Below are 17,988 nucleotides of genomic sequence, written 5' to 3'. Positions count from 1 at the left end.
TGATTTTTTATAAAATTCTTATGCAAACAAGCTTTGTGTATTTTCCGTTGGAGAAATATCCTGTGGAAAATATGTAATAATTCATACTTTAAATCACTGTAGTTACGCTAAAAGGGAGGAAAGTTTTCTGAGTATCACATATATATAGTGTTTCACTTCCACAGTATGTTTTTGAAGATTATTACAATTTTCTTGAGCTCATTTCAAAGTTCCCCACAGACAAAAGAAAAGAAAACAAACAAGGGCTTTTTGGAAGAAATGCGTTTTATCAAAAATTCAGAGACTCTTGCAAAGATAGGAACACATAATGCAAAAGTTACACATTCAAGAAATATATCCAACATTTAAACACTCAAGTGATAGATCCTAAGTGTGATTTACAAGAGTTCAGATACGAATACGAAACGGAACATCTGCAGAAACACATTGAGGAATAATACATTGACATTTAGTAACACACAGAGGAAAAGAGAGAGAGAGAGAAAGAAAAATGTAGCTCCATTAACATTTAGAGAATTTTCAGATATTTTACAACTTGTTCTAAGTGTATCGTTCTTTGTTAGAAATTTGCATTAGAGAGGAGCACATGTAAGACACCAACCTTTCCATACCACTGGGATATCGTCTAGTCAATAGGTAAATCTTTTGGCCACGAAAGCTTTCGCATAACGAGTTAAAGAAATTGAATTCAACAATAAGACTTCTCGTTAGACTATCAATACATTTTTTTTTGCTAAATTATTATTTTCTCTGTCTAGGCTGGGGTTTTTTTTCTGGGTTTGAAATCAACAAGACTGCGGAATTAGGCTGTCAAGATTAGGTGTTTTGTTAATTCATTAAAATATTTCTGTCAATTTTAACAAAAAAAATCGGTAAATTCAGAGGTCAGCAATATTTATGGAAAGATAAACTCAGGATTATATAGGTCATCAAGCCAAAAATCCAGGCTCTAGGCAGTGATGCAACTCAGGAAAAATCGTATATTAGCGCAGAGATATAAGTTTCGAATTTTATATCAATGGGACTTTGAAAAATACTGAAGAAGAGAAAACTGGGAATGCAAACATAAATATCAAGTGATATTGATCCAAATACAAAGGCACTGAGAAGTTCATGAAGATAGTGAGATTGCAAAATATCTTTTGTTCTGTGAGAGAAAAGTTTTTTCTTTCTGTGATGCAAAAGGAAGATTAAACTGTCATCCTGCCATTTACCTATATTCACTTAAACCTTTAACCAATCTATCCCAGTACTCAGAACTATAAATAGAATAATAAATTAAGAGTGAGAACATAGACAAAAAACACTTAATTGAGAAATATACAATTATAATAAAGAATACAAATATAAATTATGTGAGTAAAATTGGCCTCAATTTTTCGATATTTTTAAGAAGGAAAAGAGGTTGTTCAGGATCATTGTAGGTCCTTTTGTTCTCACTTAGGTATTTTTGCAAAAATTCATATATAAATTTCCTCGTCTTTTTGGGTATAAAATTGATTTAATTTTTATTTATTATTCGGAAAAATATGCCAATTAGGAAAAGACGAAATGAAATTGTTAAGAAATTATGTGCGACGGACAACATAATAGAGTTATATTAAAGGACAGAAACAATAATTTAAGAATTTATACATCTTCTTTCACACAATCTAGCACTTTTTTTTCGTGAAATATAATTCCTCATAGAGTTGACAGACGGAAAATTAAATTGACCGACAAAACGATACAATTGCTTAAGTGAGCATGAAAGCGGACTTAGCGACATGGAGGATACTCACGAGGGAGGCGGACTGGGCAGTGGAACTTGATGTATCTTCCACGTGGCCACGGAGACACTATGCTCATCGGCAGCATAACATCGCCAGAGTGATTGAATGAGGGTGGCCGCGGGCTGTCGACGGCGAATCATGTGCTTCTGACGCTGTTGTTGCTGGACTTTCAGGGCGAAACCGCTGCCCAGAATTCCCTGGAAAACACAACCGAGCATAATTTACATCATTCTGCCATTGTTATTCATTCTGACGCACACAGCTTGTATCCACGAAACTTGATTAATATGGGATTTGTTTCGGGATAAACTTTGTGCACACGTTATTTCAGGTACAACAAAACATCCGATGGGGGAGGGGGTGGTTATTTAAATAGAAATTAATTTGCAGATTTCCATCTTGTTCGCAAAGTTTGGACGCTGAGATGTCGAAAAAAACACCTTTTAATTTTATTATTGCATGCAGTAATTGAGAAGGTGGGCTCACTTCCTGTTAACTTAATATTCTGAACATGGCACAGTGGCAGTTCAGGTTCATGTGCCAAAGAGCCGAAGCCTTTGTTGTGGCATTTGTCAATTTGGAGACTTTTATCTGCGATTTTAGCGAGACTGTGAAACAATATAGAATTTATCGATTGGCCTGGCGTGTTTGTTGGTAGATAAAATTGAATAATTAACAAAAGGATAAAGCGAGTGGCTTGAAGAGATGGGAAAGTCATCTCTGACATCTCATGCTATGCTTCAGTTATTGGGCAAATTGATAATCCTCATGTGAATACATTGGATGTTTATAAAGTGATTTTTGCTGTGACATCAGTTATTAAGGTCAACAGATTATTGTCTAACGCTCCTCCGGCCACCGATTCGACGGAATAGTGAAAGAGGTGATTCCATGGAAGGTTGCTGAAGGAGCAAACAATAAATTACCCGAGCCATAACCCCAAAACATGACGTCGGATGTACAATAACATTTGATCCTTTTCAGATTTATAGGACATTGGAGTGGAGAGACTTTGTGTGTTTTATGCACATTTCATTAGCGAATGTATTTGCATAACTCGAGCGGCCAATTTTTATTAATTAAACACATTAAATTTTATATGAGATGAAGGGTGAAGCGCGATAACACGAGAGTGGATTGCAAAAGGATATTCTCACGTACAATATTATGCGATGTATATATGGATTGTGGTGGCGAATACTTACAGCCGGCAGTGCGAAAAATGAGATTCCGAGAAGAGCACAGAACGATGCTATTAATTTTCCTTGCCATGTCTCAGGCACCATATCGCCGTATCCCACTGTACACAGTGTTATCTGAAACGCGATATCAATATGGAGATTAGAAAAAATTTCCAGTCAATCGAAGCGTGTTGAAAACGAATTAGCAAGGATGGAAAAAACAAAATCTGCACTCACCACGCCCCACCATAAAGCTTGAGCAAAATTATTAAATTTCTTATTTACATCCTTCTCCATCAAGTACACGAGGAAGGAAGCAAATATAAGGCCAAGGAAACCTATGTACAATGTTGTTATCAGTTCCTGAAAGTCAACAGAGAGAGAGAGGAGAAATAATAAATTACTTTTATATCACTGATTCAGCATTTCTTTGTTATTCTGAAAACAAACATAATTATATTGAACTATTGGTCAAACATGATTAAGACCAAATTGTATACACATGTATATATGCGGTTCCTCTTTGAACTGTGGTGGAGTTTGACGTGCTGGGAAAGTCATCATGTATCCTAACATAGCGTCAGTTTTCAAATTAGCCATTTTCCATTATCGTTTGCACACTTCATCGTGATATCGTCTAGTCTGCCACTGGCTCCCTCTCTCTCCCACACATATATAATAATGCAGAGTGCAAGGGGCTGATATTTCGGGCGGAAGTGGTGTACAAGTTTAAGGAATTTGAGACATTTTCTCAATTATTTCGCTTAGAAAAATCAATTTGATTGCTTTTTCTAGGTTATGTGATTGATTTAAGACAGATTACGGTGATTAATAATCCTCAAAATTATCAAATTTGTATGTAAACTAAGTATATTTCCTTTTTCTCACTAGAATTGAACATTTGTGTTCAAAAAAAATTCAGATTGGTTGAGAAAAAACTTAAAAGTCAATCATAACCTCAAAAAATATCATTTCAATCACGAAAAATGTCTCTTTGCTTAGTTATTTTTGCGGAATGTGCTTTAAAGTGGCAAATTTAAGCTAGTAAAAACTGTGATATTTACTATATTTACTCGTTTGACGTTTTAGGTCAAAATTGGTCAAAGACGGATTTTATAACCTCACATTTTGGACGAAATAAGGATTTTTCCCGAGACAAAACTAGAAAATCAAGACAAGAAGTCGAAAAAATGCCTTTAAACGGATTTAGGAGCGTGTGAAATGTTAAAGATTCTTCACAATTTCTGTAGAAGTGATGTACATATTTGAGGCATATTATCACCCCCTTGGCAGGGTGTCTTGTGCGTGAAGATTCGCAGGAATATGGAGTTTGCTGACAGGCAATTTAAATGACCACATACGGAAAAAATAGCCCAGCTGGGAAGGAGTGAGGCAGCAGAAATGAAGGGTAGGCAAAGGAACTTATGCAACCATTTTTCTCCCTTTCCCAACTCACATATAAATTCAAGGCACAATTTAATATAATGGTCTGTATACACTCGGGAATGGGTGGTCGTCATCATTTCCAACATTTATCCTTCAAACTCCACCTAATAGATGCTTATAAAATAGGCATTTGCCTCATTTCACCACATTTGTGCAGTACAATTGCCCCAATCTGCATGTATTCTTCTCGTCACAGCATAAAATATGCATAGATCTCTTGGTGTGTAAGTGATTACCTGTCGATGAGCATATACGACACTTCCGAGGAGTTTCCATGTTCCGCCGCGTCGATCCATTCGCACCATTCTTAGTATTTGGAAGAAACGAAGGCCTCTCAATGCACTGGTGGCAAACACTTGTCCTGATGTTCCCATTCCAAGCACCACAAGTGATGCGCAAATCGTGATTATGTCTGTTGGCAAATATCATGGAGGAGTTTGTCAAGGAGTTGTACAAGAGAAATGCATTGTCAAGTTCTTACCGATGATACAGAAAGGCCTCTTGAGAAATCGTAAGCGCCCGATGGCGCCTTGATATCGAGATCGACATCCTGAAGACCACAACCTGTCGAACAATGAGCAACGCATTGCAGCATATATTATACTTCTCAATGGCAATTTCACGTGAGGCGCGAACATTATGCTTTTTTTTGCAAGAATTCAGCATTTTGTAGCACAACAAACGTCATCAGAAAAAAAATATATATTTTTAAGCGAGACATAAAAAAAAGTGTCCACGAAATATTTTAGGGTCAATATAAGGGGAGTAAAATTTTTATATGTGTAAAAAAATATTTACTTATGCAAATTTCCTGTGACATTTTAACAACTTGAGTGAAATAAATTCTGGGGATAGTTATGGAAAAGAATTTTCTGCTGGAGTTGAGGAAAACACAACCGTCGCCAACAGCGAAGCTCGACAAACTAATGATAGCCAGAGAGAGAGTCCAGTTCGTGAACAACTTTCCGTGAAAAATTCAATAGGATGTTAGTGTATAATTATTTTTGCGTTTTCCAGTCTAATAGCCTTTTTAAGTCCACAGTATTAATGTGGGAAACCAGTCATTTTTCCAACTGTGACATGTGAATTAAGCAAAATTAATATTGTTTTAAGAAATGGCAACTCGCGTTGAACACATTTGCTGTATAATCATAAAATCCTAGTGTACATTATGTAGAATTAAATAATATGTGTTCCTCGAAATGGGAAATAGATGGGAAAATATCCGAAAGCGCTGCTAAAGTCCATACGAAATATTGTTATAACACACATTCTTCTCAGTATCGATGACATGAGTGGCTCTAGGCAAAGTCTATTCGCATGTTGAGCATTTCGTCAATATGGATTTTTGAAATGCCTTTTGACACAAACACTCTGTGCGCAATTTTGCATAGCGTCAAAGCTCGAAAACCCATCGAGGGGTGTAAATTTTACACAGTTTTCCGCCTGAACGAGAGCCTAAATTAAACACTGAAAGTGCAAGAGAGCTTTGAAGTTTTGAAACTCACCGTAAAAAAAACTCAATTGTAAACCAAATCACCACGATTATCTCCATCCTGAACAAGAGATCAATCGCTTGGTCCTCGTATTCTTGTATTGTAGAAAACACACTTAAGGCCAGGCATGTGAACACCATTAAAAATCTGGAAAAGAGAGAGGAAAATATGCATTAATAATTTGTGAAAATTGACTCTCTTTACTCCATTTCATCTGCAAATTGAGTTTGTCACAACTTGTGTTGACTCTAAAATCTCAACCCCAAATAAACGTTACATTCCGGTAACATTGTAACACGGTTAAATTACATACTCAGACCCAATTTCTCTAATACGTACGAGAGTCTCTGTTGGCAGTTTTGGAGTTTATGTAAGCAAATCGTCACATTTGAAACTTTTTCAAAAAATATTTCTGTAATTTTCACCTGTGCGAGGGAAAAGTTTTTGATAATCTCCAACCCCACAGAGCACAAACACGCTTGTGGTGGAAGCCGTGAGAGCTTTTGCATGGAAATCCCAAACAGTGCGTGTCAACGTCCAATAAGCCTGAAGAAAGTGTTCCAGTTGGGGTGAGATACGCAAGGAAGTTGATGAAAATTAGAATATTACGCGGTGTCCCGCGAGTAAATACCGAAACAGAGGTGAATCTTTATGTTTTAATCAAAAGGGGTCTCGCATACCCTGGGGAATTCTATTGAAATTATCCTCACAGTGAGGCGCTTATTTGGTTTTCGCCACGCTGGTGAATTATCACTTCCTCTTCAAATAATTCGCAATTTAAAAGTTAAGCATCTTTCACGAAAGTTTAATGTCTTTGCCTCGCAGTGGGGAATCAACTTGTTGTTGCTATTCACCCAGATCGTGTTTCAATGTTTCCAATAACATATACTTGTGGCTTTTTTTCTGTGTGGCAGAATTATTAAATAACCCACATTATACTTCTCTGGGTATTTATTTTTATCAACTTTAACGTGATACGGGAAAAATGAAAGCAGAAGGAAGTTTTTTCCGCGTCGTGGCAAAGCCAGGAACTGGCAGGAAATTTTCGAGGGGATTTGCTGACTGTTGTTGGGGCAAAATTGAGGAAAGGCCTCACAGTGTTGTGTGTCTGCACTGTGTTGCGAACGCGCTGTGGGCATTCTAAATCCCCCTCACATATCTTACCTTAAAAATAAACAATGCATGGTTGAGGCAGAGCGGAGAGAACACATATAAGTCACATATTCGCCAGAGAAAATCTACGTTAATTCCCTTTCCAGTGGCTCATAATTTATAGGTGAGGCACAGTGAGAGGATTTCTGGTACATAAATCAACGGAGCACAGATGAATTCTTTCGGTTAGTTTATCAAGGTCCGTGTGAGGCTCACGATTACGACCATCGCGCATTGCTTGATCATGTGGGAAACTTTGGTGATACGTCATAAAGTTTTTGCGTAAAATTACCTCCAGTGCTCAGTCAAGAGAGAATATTTGCCTCTCAGTGCTATTTTTGCACAAGTTTTCCCAAAAAAAAGAATCTCTAGATGAATTTGGGGTGGTAATTGGAAGCGCCGGACACACGAAGGGAAACAATTTACGTGGCGATAGAATGAACACAAAGTCGAGCAATACATCAGCAACTGAGCAGTGATACGCCATAAACATAAAATATCACGACTTTTATGTCGTTTTTCACTTAATTTAATTAATTTTAAGTACATCACACACTGCACGATAGAGGAGAGGACGCGAAATGCGAAAAATATAGCCTGAATTTTAATTACATTTAAAATAATGCCATCCCTCTTTCAACACATTTCTCACCCGCGCTGCGTGCATTGCGAACCGCGAGAAAAGTGGGAAGAAAATGAAAGTGTACTTTTTTTTCATTTATTTCCATTGTAATACACACGAAGGACTTTTAATGCATTTTTGATAAGCGCGCGCAAAGGCGGCGGAAAAGGCGCAGGAAAGCGACATTATCACAGACACGAGAGGGTCTGAAAATTTCACTTCACCCCTACCTCCTTTGGGGTCGGCCTAATAAAAATGTTACGAGGCTATTTTTCTTCTCTTTGGCACAGATTAAAGTCTGTCACGAAATTTCACAGTTTTTACTGTATGTGTTAACATTATATCCATTATGCGGATATTTTTCCGCCGGTATGTTTTCTTCTGACCAAAAATAAATTCGCACAGGACATTCAGTGGTTGACTTTTGTGTGTGTGAAGCATTGAAAAGGACAATGGCAGTGGCTGTGATTTGCAGTGACACCTTCATTTTGGGTTATTCATGAAAATTTCTCCAATACACAGGAATAATTTATTCAAAAAATTCTTTATTCACAACTCCATTCTATATATTCTGTGCTACATATGTATTTTCCACGTATATTTCTGAGAATAAAGTCACCTAAAAAATACATTATGGAGCCAGTTTCTTGCTCAATGGTGCATATTTCATTCAATTACAGTATATAGGAAGGAGATACTTTTTCCGCAATTTGATTTATTCTGAGAAATTTGCAGATGTCTGGAATATCAATAAGTCACAATTCAATCTCACAGGCAGGAAAAGAGGAAATTGATGAAATTTCGGAAATCATCTCAATCATTTGTCTATGGATTCAATTTTGATGTTATTTTGTAAAAGCCTGCGTTATTGTGTGACTGTGAAACTCAAGATTTGAGGAATTACGCACTCAGGATTTATGCAATCAATCTTACTTAAACCGTCTTATTTGTAGACAAAGCATTCTCTTTTATAAAGTCAGGATATTCCTATCATCATCTTGTTTGTATTGGCAATTGTGGCTTCTTATTTAAGCAGTTTTGTAGGGAAGAAGAGTGTTCTGGGTGTCTGATAAGGGTAAGCAGCCTGAGAATGGAGGACAGCAAAGAACGTTTGCAGCATATTTTCCGCGTTTTTAAGTTTATTCATGGTGGCATATTCAAATTCAAGTGGAATATGCAAAGTCGAGAAGTAAGAGAATTATGTGTGTGACATCATAATCGCCACATAATGGAATTGCATGGGGTGCTTCTTCATTTCAGAGCAAAGCGTATCTCCGGCACTTTAACCCATCATCATCTATTCTCAGCTCACACACAATTTACCATTTTGCTCACAACAGCGCAACATCAGCTGGCAAGGATGTACAGCATTCGCAAGAATAATGTGACCAAAGAGAGGGAGAATTTTCTCACATTTAGTCGTGCATAGTAATCAAGTGAATTTGAATACGGTGTGATTTGTGGCTTCATCGTCAACCCCAAAATTGTCAAAAGCTCCTCTTTTGAGTGAGAGAGCATTTCTCAAAAGATAAACTCGTCACGAAGTGGGAATTTGGAGTTGGTTGAACTCAATTATCATGAAATTTTCTGTTTGCAAATCCTCAAGATTGTTTTCTCACGCTTCACTGTCATTCGTCCCTCACGAGGGTGCAGGCGAGAGAGAGAGAGGGTGGGAGTGGCTATTGAAAAAAGAGGAACATTGAAAAGAATTTTATTATCTTTAAGCTTTCTGACCTCCCCCGCTCGGCAGAGGGAGGAATTTTCATCTTACACGCGTGCTCTGTCTCACTCTCTCACAGTGTTTACCATCAATGACATAGAAATTGATATATGCGATGAGATGAAATGATTCTTTTTTATGTCTTCTTCTGTATACGTCGAAAAAATGAAGAAGAGCTATAAATTCTTGGGAGAATGATAGGAATTTCCCCAAAGACCGTGATGGAGTAATATCGAAATTGCATCAAAGGGGTATTAGAAGCATCACATCGATATAGCAATAGGGCAGAATATCACACACATATGTGTGTCCTTTCTCTCACATCTTCTTCTTGCTTCGTCCTCCAGTTGATTCCTATTCATTCCGTCGCACAAATTTTACAATGGCAGGTCGAATATCTAGCGGAAATATGTGGGGGTGCTATTATTCTGCCCTTCCGCTGCTGTAGGCGTTGCGATATTGCGAATAAAAAGGAATAAATTGTGCGTATTTGTGGCCAAAAATAAAATGAATATTTATCAAGTGGAGGGCAAAGAGCTTTCGTCCTAAACATCTCTCTGAGTGAAATTTATTTACCCTTTTTATTCCCTCTCTGACTCATGTTCGTCGCTATGTTGTGTGTCCACCCCCATAATTCTGAGGCACCCCCACGTCTTCATGTGAACTTGCTCCCTTTTCTCTGTTTTCCTCCCAACTGTGCTCAGGCCTTAATACACTGGGAAATCTTGTGTACCCTTTCGCTTCCTGGTGCGCAAAGCCAATGGTTTGAGCGGGAAAAATATGAAGGCAATTTGACACACACACACACACACACATTAAAAGAATTGAGCCCATGGGAATTGCTTTTCAACTTTTTGAAGAAAATTATATCCAAATTTTCCTCAACGTCAAATTTGCGACTGTAATCCTGTTGAGACTGGCAGCAATAAAAAGACAAAATTGCGAAATAATGAGCCCCAGAGTTCTTTTATTCCACCCAACAAGGCATATTTTATGAAGTTAATAAAAGAATGGACTCTGGAATTTGTGCTCATTTATTACTAATTTCTCAAGCACACCAATATGCTGTCGCTGAAAAGTTGGGCATAATGTGACGCCTTCAGGGTCTTACTTCATTTTCTTCGAATTATGTGCAACACGAACTTTGAAGGGAAATGCAAATTAATGAAAGATGGAGTGAAAGTATTTGAACAGATGGTTAAATTTAATTACAGAGGCAAATATAGAATGTATAGTGTTTGTTTTGACATTCCCAATTGAACTTTGCGCTGTTTTCCACTGTAATTGTATGCAAATATCTTGGAAAATACCACTAAAGGCCATGGGCGTAAAATTTAATTTGGAACTTTTCAGCATTGCCGCATGATAATTCATTTTCTCACTCGCCAGTAGACTTTCGTTTACTTTGTAATTTAATACCATTACCTGTCTTAATTCCAAGACAGTAGAGCTTTTCATTCTAATCTTTAAATTGTGAATCTCCCCAATTTTTCTAATTAATTTAGGACATAATTCTTTGAGAGCGATTGCAAGAGAAGAAGTTTTTCATGAACTTTAAGTTTGCTAAGCTTTAAGATTGCTGTTTTCTGTGCATCGCAGAAGAATGAAGGTTTTGTGAGTTTTGAAGAAATATTATACAGTAACAAAAATTAGATTAGGACACCTATTTGGGACGCTGTTGTGTGGAAGAAATAAGGAAATGGTACAAAAGCGTTCAACTGTGGCTCAAAACATGCAAAAAGCAAATTGAAAAGTCCAAATCAAGGCGTTTTATTGATGTAAATATCTTCTGGACATTCCAAAATCATGACATAATGTGGTTTTGCAAACTATTTTGTGGATATAACATGGATTTAGAGCCAAATATGAAGTGTCCTAACTTAATTTTCGCTGTCCTTTTGCGCATTTCTCTCTGTATTTTACAATATCTTAGCTCCAAATTAAGATACCACCATGATCTCAAAGCCATTTGAGAGATCATGAAATTATGATCATTTTTTTGTCTTAAGATAATTGTCTCAAAAATTGAAAGAAATATCGACTTCTTAACTTAAAAGGAAAATGGCTTAAAATTTCATTGGTGTTTTAATCTAATTTTCGCTACTGTTTATCAACAGAAGCGTTGTCCATGAAACACATGCAGGACAAATGGCAGATTTGTACACGATGCAGTGAAACTTACACACACAAATATTCGTGACGTTGAATGTTTCTAGCAAGACACAAACTGTCCAAAAGTCTGAAGTCACACTTTAGCATTTACAGCTCTATTTCACGGAAGTCGATGGGGTGGAAAAATACTAAAATTTATGTGTTATTTACATAGAATGTGCATGATATAAATTGCAGCTGTTCATACCACCAAATCACACTTAAAGGGGATCGCAAGCACTGAAGGAATTTCCACAAAATCCCCCCTTTTCTTCCGTCCCATCAGTCGTCCTTTCAGACACGAATATCTGCATTGCTGAATAGTCAGTGAGCGCAAAAAGTGGGTATTAAAAAAGACCTCCCCCATTGCTTTTCCACCATAAATACATTTCCATAGACATTTAGTCGTGGTTGCTGATGAATAAATGTGTGGTGTAAATATTTGTTTGAAATGGGCACGACAATTTTGTCCCTCTCTTCCCCGCATTTTTTCTCATTACGCGATTTTTTTTTAACTGCGGTTTTCCATGCTCTGCCTATTCAAACATGACACATGGAAATTCAAAACCAATTTTCAGTTTCATTTAGCAATTTATCATAAATACACTCGTGTGTATCCGGATGTACAGAAAGTTTTCTCATAGCTTCGGGGGAAGATGAAAATTTGCATAATATCGAAAGTAAATGAGAAGCAATAAAATTGATTGGGAGTGAATGAAGTAGAGATAAGACATACAAAGTACTTCCGGAAAATGTTTGTCAGCTTCCGCCAACGCTTATTTCCACGTCAGTGCACAGAGTTTTCTTTGGGGGGAGTGAGCTTTTCAATAAAAGCCCTCCGTATTTGCACAATAGTTGATTTATTGCTCAGAATCATGATATTCGATTGCACATTTTTCTACAGTGACACCAAATATTAAGTGATATCAATATGTTTGAAATTTGCTACTGTGATATATGTATTTAAATGTAATTCAGCACGCTCTTTATCTCACTTTGGCATACTCAAATAAATCTGCCGCTGACAGATTTAATATTTTGCCTTATCCTATCGCTCGCTGATGAAATGTGTGTGTGTGTGTGGAAAAGTATGCAAAAAATTTCCGGTATTGCGACATTCTGTTAGTATTTATTTCCTCTGCAGAATTTTCCATTTACATTTTCAAATGCGGTGGGTGTAATAAAATTTGGACAATCACACAATGCACTAAAGCAGTTTCGATATTGATTTTAGATATAATTTCTTCCTAAAATGTATAGTGGCAATTGAAAGTGTGAAGCAGAGGCATTTTTCATTCGGGTTTTCATTGTTTCTGGGTGCTTTTGAAGATTGGGTTTTAAAAATTCACACCCAAAACAACACCATTTCTGGCGCTTTCTCTCCACCTTTTTCATCCTCGACACAATGCCAAAATCAACACTACACAGCATTCTCAGCACTCCATCTCATTATTGAATAGCAATTTCCCACCTTCTCTCATTTCATTATCCACAGTACATGTGCGGGATTTCACATTCCAATCCCAGAGACGAGAGATACGGCAAGATATTGAGAAATGAATAAAATAACATTGCTCACATGAGGCTTGGAGAAGCTGTGATTATATTTGGGGAGAGGGAAATTCGCATGTGAAAAAGGAGTTGCCAAAAATCTAATTACTTACACATGTTATGTAAATATGTATGGATGTATTCACCAGAATTGAGGAATTGATTCTTCGTTTATCGCTTCTCATCAATAGAAAATGTAATAATGGGAAAGCCCCTTTTTGGAAAGCTCAGAAATTTCATTTACAGCAAAATCTTACAAAATTTACGAGATTTCTCTTCGTTTGGTGGGAATCTTTTCGCCCATTTGCCAATTTAAATATTGAAATTAGAGCAAAGATTTGAGAAAAGGAGCGTAGATACAGCACAAGATGGCACGAAGAAAGATCATTTTTTGGCTGAGAAGTGAGATGAATCATGAAATAAATATGAACTACCATTAACTTTGATAAATTGCCCTATAAAAGGACACAAAAAAAGGAATAAAATTGATCATGAATTTTTCTTTCATTTGCTACCTATTTATTCTTTAATCTGAAATGCAGAACAATTTCAAGTATTTCCTTCACGTGAATCGACATTATTGCATCTTAAGAACGGGTAATTAAATTGTAATCAGAAGTTTCTGCAATAATTAATTTAATCAATTACGTGTACATATAGCATAGTTTTGGCATCTATGTTTTGCGAATTCATAGGCCTGTGGCCACAAATTCAAAGTGGTGTGCCACTTCCGAAGTCGAGAACGTGGTAATTGAAATTGTAATTCGACATTATAATGTATGCATGGAATAGTATTGTTTGGCAAACCGAATCAATAATGGCAATGTCAGGTTGCCTTTCGGGTGGGATTGCAGAACCCAAAAACGTCTTGCTCGACAGCTAAAAACACCCATTGATTCGGTTATCTCGAGAGGGTCTGGAGTGAAGAAAAAAGAAAACACATTAACCCCCCATAATTTCCATTCATGCGAATGGTGTTAAAATCAAAGGTATTAATGCTTCCCACATCTCTTTTTCTGGGGAGCCCATGAGACTTCTTGCTGGCGCTGGTCGAGGGTGCGAAAATTGTCTGGTGAAGTGTGACATTATTATTGTGACAAGGACACAAACAATTTGAGCGGGAAAGTTGAGGAGGCAGAAGAACTTGAGAATATTGACTTTTTATCGGGGCAAATGACGATGATTTCATGGATGACGTATTTTCTGGCCCTTCATAGGGAAAAACCATCAAATTATTGGCTCACACCACGACTCCGCCACATTGATTTCCCATTAGACGCAGAGGAGAGTGAAAATGAAGCGATTAGGGCGGAGAGATAGCAACAATCTCTCCTTCGCACTCCCACACACACACGCCATGGTGGCCTTTTCGACTTATTGTAAATTTGATTGAATTTAATTTCACCCGCCAAAATTAAACTCGCAAGAAAATGAATTAAATTTTGCACGAGGGTAAATTGTTTCCATCAGGAGTTTATGACTAGGACGAAGAAGCTCGTGAGCATAGTTGATGCCCTGCAATGTGTGAAAATGAGGGAGGAAAAGTGGAGAATACAGTTGGAAAGCTCTGTAGTGCGCCATATATATGTATATACCTTGGGGTTCACGCATACTTCTCGTCCTTTTGTGAAGGAGGGAAAGCAACTGGAGCGTTATTAGGACTTGTATGGCACTTGATAATAAATATCCTTAGAAGATTAAAACAGTAAATTTGACTATGAAATTGCCATGAACATTTTCAATATCATCTACAACAATGGAGAGCGTCTTGTGAGACGGCGGAGACAATGAGAGGCCAATTAAAGTATAATTCATGTAATTTTTCGGCCTTTTTCCTCATTTAAATTCCACTCAAGTATGCAAAATTACTCTAGAAATCCACCATAATTGATGAAAAACAATTAATTCAAGCGTCGAGATATTCCTGTCAGATAATGTGTGTGTAGGCAGACGCTTCTTAAAGGTCGGAAACCAGAAAATTTATCGCATTATCTTAAGCCTCGCTCGCGCTTTATCGCTCTGGATCAGGAAAGTGTTCTTGTGAATACCAAATGATTGCAATATATAGCGAATACTTGCCAATGCACAGCAAATTCTCACTATGCATAGTTATGTTAGAAATTGAATTGCTTTCTTGTGCTCGAAAAAATTCCCGCAAGAGTGTTTCTCACTCTTTAAGTTTTATTGAGCAATTCACATTTTTTTGGGATCGTTTTTCGTGGGGACATTCATTTCCCTTCCATCCGCTCTTTATCACTTTTATAATCCTCGTAAAAAAGTCGTCGCTTTGTATACTATCTCCGCAGTCGTCCACACTATTAAGTTTTGATTAATGGACGTCGCTCTTGTTTGAATATGCTTCGCGGGACAATAGATGATGTACTTACACTAGAACGTGGTAAAAAACTGCCGGAAAACCTCGGGGGCGCTCCAGAAAGTTATACACTCTCGCCTGCAGGCGGCGATAGCGGGCATCTCGACGTGCGCCGCGGTTGTAGTTGAGCGGCTTCCCCAACAGAGACATTCGGGGCCTCGCAAGCCGATCGGCCCGATGTTTGTCAGAGAGCTTGCAGGCACTGCAAAGAAAGGGAAATTGGGTTAGCTTTGTCAGGATCGAAGGATTCACTGTGTACACCACTTCCTAACACTTCCACAATTTCTGTTGGAGAATCACAGACACTTCCAGAACTCTGAACGTGCTTAAAATATACGTTTTCCTTATTTTATTCTGTTTTTCAAAGAATCATAACCTTAAATTTTGGAGTCTTTACTCAAAAACGACGCCTTTTTTTCCTTATATCACCCTGAAAACTTACAGAGAAAGAGTGTTTAAGAAATATTTGAAGTTTCCAGAGGATATTTTGATGTGATTCAATTTTCAATCGCTCTTTTGTATACACATTAGAACATTTTTTCGTAGTGTAATTGCGTCACCAGGCGAACCATTAAACTGAAATGTCTCAACATTTCATTATCTGTCCCCCGTAATAATATCAGTTGATTCTGATGGCAATGCAACAGCTTCATGAACGTGAAGGACTTCTGGTCTGGCATGGTCATTAAGATAGCCAAATGTTCGGGCTTTTCCGATGCGGCAAAAGCCCAATGGAATTGGCGCTTCACGGTATTTGTGGTCTCTATAAATGTGATTTATGCGATTGAGAAAGAATATCCTGAGAAAGTTTCCTTCTTCACATCCAGAGGAATATGGACTCTAGTGAGAATATATTCCATAAATTGGTTATTTCCCCGTGAAATCTATTCCACACCTGATTCACCCCGGGGGAGTTCTTATTCATAAATTTCTAGATTTACGTGCACTTTGGGCAGCTGAAACCGCTCTTACATCCACTTGGGGCCATAAATAGTTATGTAGCCACTACTTCAATATGGGCTCTAACATATCTTACACTTTGGCGCGAAATACAACTGAAAGCGGATGAACTTATAGTGTGGGTGTGTGAATATTTAGCCAACTCCCTTGGTGAATGTTTTGTATTTAAATACATGCTCTTTTTCCATTTCTCCGAAACAAATGTATCTATACAACATTTCTACACGTTCTCCACTTCCTTCTGCGCCTTATGGGAAGGGAGAGAAATGAAGAAAAAAAAAAGTTGGTGTCTCTCTTAGCTGTGAATTCTTCGTTTCTTTCAGTATCTTGCTTTGTGATAAAGTTGTGCAAAAGCGCGACAAGGAAAAGAAAGCCGTTCTCTTGTGCATCCTTGGAAAAACTTTCAAGCAGAAAGGCAATTCTTTCTCTAGTGTCACGATGATATTCCTATTTGGTGTTCTCTTGTCTCCGCATAGAAAGAGTGAAAAAGTATCCTTATATTCATGAACTATTGCATTTGCCCATGGTAGAATTCTTCGGTTGGAATTATGCAAGACTAAGTTTTATTGCGGTATTCTACACCGTTTTTAATTAAAAACAATTTATCGCTGGAACAAGCAAACTCGCATCGCCCGAGGATTCATGTAATGCATATTAAGAGATGCAATCTTTTGAGTGTCGCCTCGAGCGCAAATATTTAGTTGCATCCACAGGGAGGATGTGATAGTTCTTGCGAATTCATTCACAAAGTCAAAGCCTTTGGTTATTAAATATCCCTGCTTTGGCTGCCTCTCTCTAAACCATCCACACTTGCAGACGTGATGAAAGCAAACACGGCGAATTAGCACAAGTTTCTCAGTGCAGCATCGCATAATCCAAACCTTTGCACAGTGAGGCGGGAAACATTGTCAAAGTTTGACGTATCACTTTCTGCATCTTCGTCTGTGGCGTTTGTGGCCGTTTCGAGAGCGTCGTCGAAAATCAACTGGATAATGGGCACGCCAATGTGGTGAGCATTGCTCAAGTCAGTGGCCATCGTGGCAGCTGAATCCCTCTGCAGCTCTGCAAATGATTCATTGTCTCCTTCGTCACGAGAGATTCATTCATTGGTAATGATGAGGCATAGCACTAATTGTTATGTTACCATTCGACAAATAGACAATGCCAGTGCCAATTTGCCAGCGCTTAATGAAACATTAAAAGGGGATATGGCAAAGCGCCAAAAGTACTTTGAATTAATGTACTTTTTATTCCACTCCATGCTCGCAGTTTCTATCACTCGGAGGCTAATCAGAGTGGTGGAAAATTAAGTAGCAATAATTTCGCATAGAATTCGTTGTGATTAGTTTTCTGACCACACAGAAACAAATAGGCAGACAATTATTTTCATGTCATAGCTGTGAAATAAGCACTGAATTGCGCGTACTTCATATTGATTCCTGACATTTGCAACTTTCAAAAGCATACTTGTTGATTAGTCACTTTTATTGCACAATAATCAAGGGGTAATTTACTTGCAATTTAAGATAATTATGTTCCTGATTTTTATTAAAAATTTTAATT

General features: G+C 37.6%; 1 protein-coding gene across 17 annotated transcripts in view; it reads right to left on the bottom strand.

Annotated features, from left to right (window-relative positions):
* The window catches only part of LOC132261204 (potassium voltage-gated channel subfamily KQT member 1-like), a 59,079-nt gene that overhangs the window by 19,349 nt on the left and 21,742 nt on the right, over positions 1–17,988 (bottom strand). For 15 of the 17 annotated variants that reach the window (XM_059759852.1, XM_059759842.1, XM_059759856.1 and 12 more), the window contains exons 3-9: positions 15,479–15,667; positions 5,908–6,042; positions 4,881–4,963; positions 4,636–4,811; positions 3,191–3,316; positions 2,978–3,088; positions 1,782–1,969 (exon numbers count right to left, since the gene is read on the bottom strand). In XM_059759852.1, coding sequence (XP_059615835.1) covers positions 1,782–1,969; positions 2,978–3,088; positions 3,191–3,316; positions 4,636–4,811; positions 4,881–4,963; positions 5,908–6,042; positions 15,479–15,615 — 956 coding nt within the window. In that variant the 5' untranslated portion in view covers positions 15,616–15,667. Of the gene's footprint in view, positions 1–601; positions 659–1,781; positions 1,970–2,977; positions 3,089–3,190; positions 3,317–4,635; positions 4,812–4,880; positions 4,964–5,907; positions 6,043–15,478; positions 15,668–17,988 lie in introns of those variants that run through there. The other 2 variants (XM_059759853.1, XM_059759861.1) reach the window with 2 other exon arrangements.

Source organism: Phlebotomus argentipes, unplaced genomic scaffold (assembly GCF_947086385.1).
Source record: "Phlebotomus argentipes unplaced genomic scaffold, Phlebotomus argentipes genome assembly scaffold_18, whole genome shotgun sequence".
NCBI lineage: Eukaryota > Metazoa > Arthropoda > Insecta > Diptera > Psychodidae > Phlebotomus > Phlebotomus argentipes.
The sequence above is the reverse complement of the archived record's forward strand: the minus strand, read 5'-3'. Positions and strand labels throughout refer to the sequence as shown.